At 37.3% G+C, this 12,251-nt stretch overlaps 1 protein-coding gene across 2 annotated transcripts in view; it reads right to left on the reverse strand.

Annotated features, from left to right (window-relative positions):
* Positions 1-5,920: 5,920 nt before the first annotated feature.
* Positions 5,921-12,251, reverse strand: part of SORCS1 (sortilin related VPS10 domain containing receptor 1) — a 546,182-nt gene continuing 539,851 nt past the window's right edge. The window contains exon 26 of one of the 2 annotated variants that reach the window (XM_053909904.1): positions 5,921-6,195. In XM_053909904.1, coding sequence (XP_053765879.1) covers positions 6,144-6,195 — 52 coding nt within the window. In that variant the 3' untranslated portion in view covers positions 5,921-6,143. Of the gene's footprint in view, positions 6,199-12,251 lie in introns of both variants that reach the window. The other variant, XM_053909903.1, reaches the window with a different exon arrangement.

Here is a 12,251-nt window from a genome sequence, read left to right on the forward strand (position 1 = left end):
TGGTATAAAAGACATCAACCCAAGGCATTACAAAAGGAAGCATCTTTTGTTCAAAAACTTCATAGGTAAAATTATTTAGGGATTTAAACTGAACATTTTGAGGCACGGTGTTTCAGCTCCATATCTTTAACCAGTTTCTAAACATTTGTATCCCCACAAATTGCATATTCCCTGACACGTGACAGATTTTTAAAAAAATATGTATTGAATAAACGAATGAAGAAATCCTTCAAATTTGAGAGTGCAACAGAGTTGCAAATACCCACTTTCATTAGACTAAAGAGCGTTTGTAAGGTGGACCATAGATGGTACTGCCGGAATACCAGAAGTCATTATGTCACTGCCTGATTGCTGGCACCAGTCACATGGGATCTGTCTGGTTGGTTTTCCTCTTCAGTCTGCCCCTACCTGTCTGTCCAACTCCCATTCTTGGTCATTGCCTCTTCTGTCTCACTCCTCTGACCAAAGCTCTTCATTCCCTATTGCGGTACCTGTGAATTATAATTTTTTTATACTGACTTTTAAAGATTTCCATGATTTGTGCCTTATTGAACCCCATTTTCTATCCATCTCTTTCCTGTGAATTACCCTTTCCTTGTCCTAGTGCTCTGGCCTTACTGATCTGTGGCCATTCAACAACCATTCCTACCTCTGTGATTTGCATCATCAAGTTCTCCATTGCTACAAATACTCTGCTCCTTTCTGTCCTTTCAAATGCTAATCAGTCTTCAATAGTTAGTTAGAGGGCTTCTGTGAAGTCTTTTCAAACTCATTGATATCTCATTGATCTTTCAATCATTCACTGCTCATTTACTACATGCTGAGATGCAAAGTTACCAGCTGCCAACAATGCATATACTAGTATAATTCAGGTCCAAGTTTTGGAATTCTTATATTCTAGTGGGAAAGATGAACGTGTAAATAAATAATTACAACGTAGAGAGAGATAAGCACAAATCTGAATATATACATATGGCTACAAGAGTACATTTACAATCCTTAAATATCTTTCACATATTTGAGAACACATTGTATATTTATTGCCCTGTTGTTTTTGATGTTGTACATGCATTCAGTATGGTTTTCAGGACATGCAACTTGAGGACAAAAACAATGTTGGATTGCATTATGTTTGTGTGTTCTTCACACACCCTAACATAGGGATTCTTATTAGTTGATTTTTCCTTTCTCCCTGGGCTTACCTCAATTTATAGAAAAAAAAATAGCAAATGAAAACAATTATTTTTTGACATTATTCTTCAATATGTTCTCTTTTAAAAAATTTTTTGACTTACTCAAAGGGAATAAGCAGATAATTTATACAAAGAGAATAAAAGTAGGAGAATAAAAGTATAGAAGGATATTCAACCGTACAAACTATTAAAGCTTTCTAAAAAAAAAAATTGACAAGAGACCATTTGATAAAACATATTATAGCTTTAGAATATTCTGGTTTATATAGCATATAAATTACACTATATTCATTGGTAAATAACTGACCACCAGGGTAAAAGCCATTTATTTATTTGTTTGTTTGTTTGTTTTTAAATGTTTATTTATTTATTTTGAGAGAGAGAGCACAAGCGGGTGAGGGGTAAAGAGAGAGGGAGAGAGAATCCCAAGCAGGTTCCACTCTGTCACACAGAGCCTGACATGGGGCTCAAACCCACAGTGAGACCATGACCTGGGCCAAAATCAAGAGTCAGAGGCTTAACTGGCTGAGCCACCCAGGCACCCTGTTAAAAGCCATTTAAATACTAAGGGTTTCTAAGAAACCTAGTGACAGGTATAGCATCTCAACAATGTTGTCAGAGAGTCATTCATTCATTTATCCCCCTGGGGATTCAGCAGTAAACACCATAATTGTTATCCTCTTAAACTTTTATTCTAGCTCTATTTGGGTTGGAAGTAAGAGACAAATGGAAATAGTAGACAGGTAAGCAGGTAGATAGATGACTGATTGATGGATGGATAGAAGATTTGCAGATGAGAGATGTATTTGTATGAACACACACACACAAACACACATAAGCACACACATGCAAATTAGAGCATATAGTGATAACTATTAAGAATAATAAAGCAAGGTAAGATAGATAGTTTGGGGCTTTTGACTTTCTAGGCTTCCATATTAGTTAGCAATATCTCTGTTCATGTTCACAGGATGGCTACAGCAATATTGTTCGCTACAGTAGAGGCAATGACCACACATGGAGTTGGAGAGCCAGGTAGGGATGGAAAGAACAGGAAAACCAACCAGAGTGACATAATGACTTCCTATAGCCTTTAGCAGAGAGAGCATAAGAATCAAGCGATTCTTTTCTTGAAGCTTTCTGTTTTCATGGGATGTAAAATATTTCCCAGAATTCACTTAGCCAACATGCCCCTATTTCTTGTTGGGCAGCAGTGAGTCACATGCCCTCCCTGACACTGACTGACTGAAAATGGTGGGATTATCATGAATGGCATAAAAATGATTCGTCCTCTAGAGCCACACAAGGAGTTTCCCTTCCCACCAAACACGTTACCCAGTTTGACACAGAAGCCAAATCAGTCCTCTGTTATCAGGGAAAGAAGGAGGAAGATGGCTTCAGGGGAAGTCAACCAACATTGTCAGTCCACAAGGTTAACTTAAGAAGTTAAACTGGCTGTCCATAGTCACAGGGCTATTAATTTGCAGAGCTCTGACTGCAACCCGAGTCTTTTGACTCAGGTCTCTGCTTTTTCACTGCCGAGCAGACTGTAGCCTCCAGTTGTTTTGTTCCAGGCACAAGGCAAGCATAGTCACAGAGTAGATGTGTATGGAAGGAATGGGTGACGGCACAGAATACACTAAATAAAAACACTAACATGTTTCTCCAGAATGTGTTTGGGTTTTTTTAAATGCACTCCAGTTTTTCAACTCCCTTCTTAAAATGTGTACACAGAGCTGAAAACACTGCTGAATTTCAGTTCTTTTATTATAAAACAAAGGGCTAAACCTTATGATCTCAATGGCCTCTCAACTTTATGTCTCCCAAGTGAAGATGTATTCTTACTTTATCCAGTAAATAAATTATTATTCCTAATCCATAGACCTCTAAGGACCTTAATATTTATTAAAAATGCATCATTTCAAAATCATTATAAACAAATTATTAAATAACTTTCTTTTCAAAGGGACATAGCATTATAGGAGCTTGTACCCCAGAACAGGCACACATGTTGATGTATAGAGAAAATACACATCTCATCCATGGACATTTTTTTCAGCTAATCCCATCCATACTGATTTCCCCTTGGCTTTGGGTTGACTTTCTCTATGTGTAAGAGATTTTCTAGAAGAGTGGGTAGACCTTGAGCTCTTGATGGTCACTGTCCCACCTCTACCACTAACTTGGCAAGTGGCCTTAAAAACCATGTGATCATTTATAATCTCTATTTCTTTCCTTTAGAAAGAAACTAGCTGCATCTTCCTTGTTGAATTTTGGTAATGATCATATGTGATTTTCATATGTGATAATAAATGCACAGTGCCTGACACATAGCTATCATTTATTAAGTGATAACTCTTGTTTGTTTTTTTTTCAATGTTTTATTTATTTTTGAGAGGGACAGTGTGAGTGGCTGGGGGGCGGTAGAGAAAGAGGAAGACAGAGGATCTACAGCGAGCTCTGCACTGACAGCTGCGAGCCCGATGTGGGGCTCAAACTCATGAACCGTGAGATCATGACCTGAGCTGAAGTTGGTGCTTAACCGACTGAGCCACCCAGGTGACCCAACTCTTGTTTTTAATAATACGTTGCACTGTTTCCATCTATAATTTTGTTTTATTCCTTGGTAACTTAGTTTTACCTGTTAATCATGTCTTATTGGACCATCTCTAAGAGCTTAGAAGGCAAGAAAAACAACAAATTATTTCTTTACTATGTTTACTCTTCAGATTTCTCAATGCATAGTAATTAATAATAAATATATATCAAGTGAATCTATCTATGTATCTATCTATCATCTATCATCAATCTATCTATCTGAATATAGTGCTTGCTGTGGACATTCCATAAAGAAATGTTGAATAAGTAACATTGAAACTCAAAAATCTTATGATTTGGTGGTCCTAAAATAATAGACGTTGACTTCCTGTGAATCTGATAAATTGTATAGAAAGCCCTGAAAATAATTTATTTTTTTTCTCTTAAAGCCAAAATAGGGATAAATAAGCAAAATAACATGAAGTATTTTCTCAATCTGCGAAGACTGAGGTTAGCTAGTATAACTTCAAAGAGGTTAGCTAGTATAACCCCTCATGAAGTATTGGACAGGAAAGGAAACTATCAGATTTAGCCAAGGTATTTGAAATTAAGTCCGGTGTGAAGTAAGGGGAAGTGCATTAATCTGGTTAAGTCTTCTCTCATTTTATGCTGGAAGAATAAAAATTACTTTTATCAAAAGCATCCTTTGATGTTGATGCTGATGTCAGTTCAATTGCCCTCTCAAAGCAGAAGTTCAGAGCAGGGGCCCAGAAGTTTGTATTTCCCATTCAATTATCTCCAAGGAAGATATATGAAGCATATATTTGCATGAGTCTGAAACACCAGCCTAAGGGAAAGAAACTGAAGCCTATCTGCTTGTGAACAATGGGCTTCATTTCATGCTTTGTTCTAGCGGGCAATGGACTTTATTCAATCACTGAGGAACAGTAGCTAATTTTCCCTTCTAGTCCCCAGGGCACACTTGGTATTAAATGAAAGCAGTAAACTGGCATATGGAAAGCATTCAATAAATGGTGGATAACGTCTTATCTAACCTTTGGATCAGTCCTATTGAAGTAGGCTTTATTATTCTCATTTTGTAGATAATGAAATGGAAGCTCAGATACATTATATACATTTGGCATCCAACAGCCCTGGATTTGAATCACAGTTCTGCCAAATTCTAACCCTGTATCCTTGGGCAAAGTCTGTCCTATCTTTACTAAGCCATAAGAAGTCCATTTCCCCCTCCAACAGACAGTCGACTTCAATGAAAGTCATATTTTGTGGACCTTGCACATCTATCACCTGAACTTTACTTGGGGTTGTACAGACTGGGTACAGACCTGCACTGTGCTCTCTGCGGATTTACCCCCATCACATCAGGATGCACACCCTTGCTCTTACATTGTTAGTGCTGAGGGAACTCAGAGCTTATTGTTCTGCTTATGCAAAGCTTAAACTTATGAGCTAGGGAATTGTTTCAGCTTTTCATAAATGATTTGTCTTTTTGATAAAATTTCATTTGATAATTCATTAAAAAATGACGAAAGGCCATCACTACAGGGCACCTTGGGTAGATCAGAGCCTAATATCACAGAAACCTTTCCCCAATCTTTTTAGATCATCAAGCTAAATAATGGATCTGAAGTTTCCCGATGTCTTTTCTGCCATGAAGTTTAAATTAGATGTGGTCTCCCTTGGGTACCATTCAAAAGAGTTCTAATGACAGTGTAAAAATATTGAAAGAAGCTAAACGAGATTCTTTTATTTAAATATACATAACTATATATGTACTAACTTCACTTGATTGAAATGAAAAGGAAAGAGCTAACTTCAGTATTAATATCATTCCTTCATTGCTCGACTTTATATATAAATGCCAATAATTCTGAGGTTTTGCAAGATGGATATTTATAATTACTGCAGATTTCATTAGCTAAAAAGCCAGAATTAGAAGGTAAAAATTAGATTTTAATGAACAATTCTTTGGAAGGATGTCATGAATTGGTATCTGGAGGATATAAGCACAACTTAAAAATCAAGCAGATTAAGTGAGTCCAGAAAGGACTGGATAGAATAAAGATTAAAATAACTTCAAAGACAGGTCCCTCTTGAACCACTTTTCCCACCCCCTGAGGAAAATGACACAGGATGCAAAGAAATAAGGAAGAATATGAAATGCATGCTTTAAAAGGTAATTTGTGTTTTAAGGCTTCATATTTGATGGGGAAATTTTCAGTTGACAATTTTTACAGTTGTGATTTAACACAGCAAATTAAAGGCTTTGGCAGCAAATAAATAGATTCACAATGATTGGTGCTGAAACTCAATGGCCTTCCACAGGATATTGTTCAAACTCTGCCTTGTCAGACCTCATGAATCCAGCAGCATCTCGGGCGAGGTTAATGATCAAAATAAATTTAGGGTATGGGTTTTCCAATCCAGCCTGGGAGGAGATCTTCTGCTGAGGATGATAGAAATGATAACAAGTAATATTATTATCATAGCCAAATGCACAGAGCAGTTTTCTATGCCATTCACAGTGCGAACATTTTATATACCTAAAACACGTTTACTTGAAGGTATGATTTAACAAGGAGATCGAAGAGACAAAAATATGGAGAACTTTTGCCTTGCAGTCTTGGTTTATTTCTGTTAAGCAGTGTGTATTGGAAGATAGTTTCAAATCAGTTAGATTTATAATGGCATTTGTATTTTTAAAATTTTTTTTTAACGTTTATTTATTTTTGAGACAGAGAGACACAGCATGAACGGGGGAGGGGCAGAGAGAGAGGGAGACACAGAATCGGAAGAAAGCTCCAGGCTCTGAGCCATCAGCCCAGAGCCTGATGTGGGGCTCGAACCCGCGGACCGTGAGATCGTGACCTGAGCTGAAGTCGGACGCTTAACCGACTGAGCCACCCAGGCGCCCCGGCATTTGTATTTTTAAAATAATAAAGTGTTTTTAAAAATTTTCCTTAATGTTTATTTTTGAGAGAGACAGAGCATGAGTGGGGGAGGGGCAGAGAGAGAGAGAGAGGGAGACACAGAATCCAAAGCAGGCGCCAGGCTCCGAGCTGTCAGCACAGAGCCTGATGTGGGGCTCGAACTCACAAACCATGAGATCATGACCTGAGCCAAAGTCGGATACTCAGCCGACTGAGCCACACAGGCACCCCAAATTTTTTTTTAATAAAAGGGAATAGAACCACTTTTATTTATATAATGGTATTCATTACACATGGACACTTCATTCTGGGAGCTAACACTTACTTACAAGAAGTTATGGAATCACTATGACCGCCTAGCCGTATTGTGCTTGGCAATAGATTACAGCAAGTGTGTGTTCCCCCAGCAGAGGACTGAGAATTATAATTCAGTCTAGGTAGTGGGCCAGTAATTCTCAGCTCACATTCATGGCCATTCATAATCTCCTTCCCTTTTGCTAAAATATATCTTCCTTTCTGTGGTCTCATTCTGAAATATCTCTATCTCCTATGGTTTTTATTTTATAAACGAAGCAAGGAAAGGAGATTCTTTATGGCTCTTTGATTGTTCACAATTCTATCGTGGGGCACTAATAGCAAATCATTTCAAAAACTGACCCTGCTCACTTGTTTGAAATATTTTGGCCCCTCTGGAAACTTCATGTTAGTTTGGTGTTGTTATTGTTTTTGTGAAATTGTGTGTGTGTTTGTGTGTGTGTGTGCACGCGCGCTCATGTGATGATTAGGGAATGGACTTAGAATTACAACGGGGAAAACAGAACACATTAGCATCCCTATTTAGCCCTCAGATGTCTCTCCACCTTCTTCTATTCCTCTGTGAATCCTCCTAATTCTAGAATACCTGGAATAACTGGGCTAGTCCTGGCATTTTCTACAATGTAGTCTCTTCTGCCACAAAATCTCTGCTTACACAGACACCTAGTACTTTCATATGTGCCTACTGAAATGTAACCTATTTGGGGGATGTGTAGGTTAAAATGTCACCATATTTCTCAAGTCACCCATTAACTGCTAGTCAAAGCTTCCATTCTAATACCAAAAACCTTTAGAAACATCCTATGGAACTCATCTCTGTATTATGATGCTTTGCTAGTCACACACTTCCTGTTACTAACTAAAAGAACCTTGCAGACAGCAATCCATGACTTATATATCTTTATTCTTGTCACTGCTTCTTATTTAGGGATCTGCATTTTGAACATATTCAGTAAATGTTAGTGAATGATGTATGCCTAAAATAAAATTGGAGTCCTATAGAATTTCGTCCTTCAAGACTCCATTACAACTTTTTTTTCCCTTTTTTAAATGTTTATGTATTTATTTTGAGAAAGAGAGAGAGAGAGCATGGGGGAGGGGTAGAGAGAGAGGGAGACAGAGAATCCCAAGCTGGCTCAGTGCTGTCTACACAGAGCCCAATGTGGGGCTCGAACTCAGGAACCGTGAGATCATGCCCTGAGCCAAAACCAAGAGTCAGACACTTAACCGAATGAGCCACCTGGGCGCCCCCACCCCTGCCCTACAATGGTTTCTATAATTAAGAATTTCTTAATTCATTCTGCAAACCCCAGGTCAAACGCAAAAACTTTGCCATGAGAATACCTACCTCCAAATCTTAGTTCTGTTGCTAAATCTGTGTGAGTTACCTAACTTCTCCCTTCCTTGGTTTCCTCATCTGTGAAATGAACTTGGTAACAATAAAACTGATTATTAATACCAATCTTAAAGGATCATTGGAAGCCTTAAACTTATTAATATATGTAAAGTACCTGAAAGTATGCCCACCAAGTATATGGTGCATTCTGTGTAAATATAGTAACTGCATTGCTGTCTATCATATAGATGGGAGATTTCAAACTGGCAACCATAGGCTGGATCTGTCCTGCAATCATGCTGGGTTCAGCCTAGCACTGTTATTATACACAATATGTTTTAGTGTGCTTCCGACATGTGAAGGAGGATATTTTACATTAACTCCAGTTTCCTGGGTTTTCTTGGGAAATCATGGAAGGCTTGGTTAACAAGAAACCTTTATTTACCCAATGAAAATAACCAGCTGGAAGCAAATAGTCCTGCCCTGTGTAGACACCACAGGTGTTCTCCAGTGTTCTGGGCTCCACAGCTGTGTGCTGCCTCCCTGACCAGGATCCTGAATACCACCTGCCACTCCTCAAATCACACCTGATCTGAGACATGCTCAAGTTATCTAGCTGGAATGTGTAGGCACTGGATTTAAAACACTCCAAAACTTAAAAAATAATAATTTGTGAATAAGGGACTTATGGTCACCCCTAGCAAAATGACAAGAGCTGGATGTGTAAACATTACAATTGAAATAACTATGACCTTGACTGCCTGTCCTATTACTTGTCCATGTTTATTGAATACACATTATTTACCAGGCACTGTAATAGATGCTTTACATAAATCACTTCTGTTGCTTATGAGAAACTTGCGAGGTAGGTGTTATTAGTTTACTTATTTTACAAATGAGGGAATGGAGGCTCAGTAAAATACAGCCACTCGCCCAAGGTCAGTGATGGTGTCAGCAAGAAAGCACAGGACTACCAGGCTCCAAACCCAATGCTTTCCCACCATACTAACCTACCTTCCTCTTGTCAATCTTTCCAGTTTCTCTCACACAATATTTATCTACCTCCTGAGGAAGACTGAAAAAGGATGATTTTAGCTTTACTGTATATAGGAGGAATGAAAGTACAGACTCTTAAGGAAGCGAGTGACAGAAATGAGTCACCATTGTCCTAGGACAAATGCGGACATGGCTTCTCTATTAGAAATATTAGGAAAATTAACTCAGGAAAAAATCTTGCCCCCATCCATAGTAGAGCCTCTTCCAATTGAATCCTCCGAGGTGAGACAAAAGCCTTTAAAGATATAATTTTCCAACTGCTGATGCTCAGCCTTATTTTAGAAAATATAAAACTTCTGTTTTGGAAGCATAACAACCCCTTTCTAATGAGGCAAAGAAAGAATGCATTTCCATTAACATTACAAACTGAGAAGCGTACTTCAAACCAGGGAAAACTCACTATACATATAAATAGTGAATTAGGTATCCATTATTCATTCGCATTAGGACACACAACAAATATTTTCATAATTTTACTAAGAATAATTTTTAGTTCCTTTTAATTTTTGTTTATAGTTTTATTGAGCTCCTTGGAGCTCAAGTGTTTATTGTTCTGCCAGATCATTTGTAAGATTACTAAAAATTATACTTTACGATGTCTGCTGGGGACAGAGGATCCATATTTTTACAAATCCTGACTAAATTTTCTGATTCTCCAAGAAGCAAAGTACTCAATGCAATGCTTTAGTTTCAGAATAAATTACTCAAGATGCCCTGAAATTCTGTTTTCTTTTCTTCTCTCGCTGGAAAAATAAGAAAGCAAGCTATATTGCCACAGTAATTGTATGGCAGCTCTGATATTCAGTTATCAAATCATATTTATGATAGGGATTAATTAGTAATATTTTTCCAAAGATAATATTAAATGTAGATGAGCTGGATAATCATATTTAGGAGAAAAGAAACAAACAAACAAAACATTGAAATATTGCACGGAAATCACTTAGAGACCAATTCCTGAAAGCCTCGGAATAATTATATCCAGACAGTCCAAGAGCTCTGGAATGCTGATGGGCATTTCACCATGACAATCACTAAATAAATTCACCCAAATTATTTACAGATAAATGAGCTTTTCGTTCAGAAAGGGGAAAAACTATATATCTCAATTTTTTTTATATTTGTTCTAATTTCCAAGCTTGCTATGCTCCAAGAAGGCATAAAAGGAATGAAAATCCTAATAAGTAACATAGAGGAAGAATCCCTTTATTTCCACTTATATGACAATGAGAATTGATAGCCTTAAGCAAATAAGCAAAGAAGCTCTGGGTTCTACTGGAATTCACCTGAGTCTTACTCTGATTTTACCAACCCATTCTATGGTAATGGAAAATGCCACAAAAATAATGCTCCCCCCCCCATAGTGTGAAATTAAGCAATTACTGTAAATAAGGAATAATCCAGTTCAACTATTTTAACAATAAATTGTCACAATGCTGTCTTTAATCCATATGAACAAAATAATTTATCATTTATATAGCACCTTCTCCCTTGAGTATGTCAACACATCAATCTGGCTTTCTGTCTCCTGCAAGTTCTCAATCATCTTTACATGAGCAAACAGTAACATTCTAAGAGAAGCAAACATCCTAATATATTCAGGCTATTATTGTTCCTTGGAAAAGATCCAGAGCCTCAATAAGGCAGTGATTGGAAATGCACAAAGTATTTTAATATCCTAATTATTTTGATTTAACTTCCTCTAATAGTTTAAATTGATACTGAATTTATTTAGAACCCATTAGGTTTTTTTTTCTTTTTTTCCAACAGATCATAAACACAGACTGAACTTAATCTCAAGACAAAATTAATTATTCATGCTTCAAATTGCCGATACACTTTTCCAAAAACCTGCCACCCCCTTCTGCATTCAGCCTTTTATTTTAATTCCTTTTCCATTTTAGGAAAGTAATTACTGGCAATGTATATGTCATTCTGAAGAGAAGTGAAGCTTTCTACTCACTGATCTGAACACAAAACCGATACTTGGAGCCACAAGGAGAGAAGTCATTAGGTGTCATCAATTCAGGCTTATTATTGTAGCCTACCATCATCCCCTTGAAGCTGCACTACCCTGGTGAAAAGGACAAAAGTTACAAGAACCATCTCTCCTGCATTAATAACAGGAGAATCAATTATTAAATTATCTCACACACTACAGAAGACTCAAGGCTGTGTTTTCAATGAACACAGTACACTTCTGTATAAATTAACCCTCACCTTTTGGTTGTTTTGCTCAGTTCAAATGGCTGTTTTCAAGAGGAGTAGGTGTGTGATTCAATGGGAGCATTACATATTCAAACTTGTTAATAACCAACGATGGCACTGCAAGTCTTTTTCACTCCTGCCTTCTCAAACATGAGTAGTTAGATATTCACAGCTACGATGAACCAGAAACCTACTAATACCACAAACGGTGCTAAGCATTTCACATGTATTAATCTCCTTCAGTTCTCGGAGAATCTTATAAGATTAAGTTCTATTAGTATCTCCATGTTACAAAGGAAAAAAAAAAAAAACAAATCTAAAAAAATCAGAAAGGTGAAGTAACTTGCTCAAAACTCTACAAACAGCAAAAAACAGAGCCAGGTCTGTTTACCTTTTAACCCTGATATGATTAACTACATCATGCTGCCTCTCCACTTCGGGGACACATATACATTTTGTTACACTTAAGCAGGGCATCCTTGTGTAGGACGCTGGTATATGCTAGGGGCTGTGAAAAATATGAAGATGGTTAAGACATGACCCCAATGCTCAAGAAACCCCTAATGCAAGAAGAAAGAAATGCTTAACAAATATATATTTCGATTGTAAGGAATGAAAGTAGTCATTTTGAAGAAAATTTATTTTTTCCTTAAA

The sequence above is a fragment of the Panthera pardus genome, unplaced genomic scaffold (genome assembly GCF_024362965.1).
Source record: "Panthera pardus isolate Hobbes unplaced genomic scaffold, ASM2436296v1 HiC_scaffold_22, whole genome shotgun sequence".
NCBI lineage: Eukaryota > Metazoa > Chordata > Mammalia > Carnivora > Felidae > Panthera > Panthera pardus.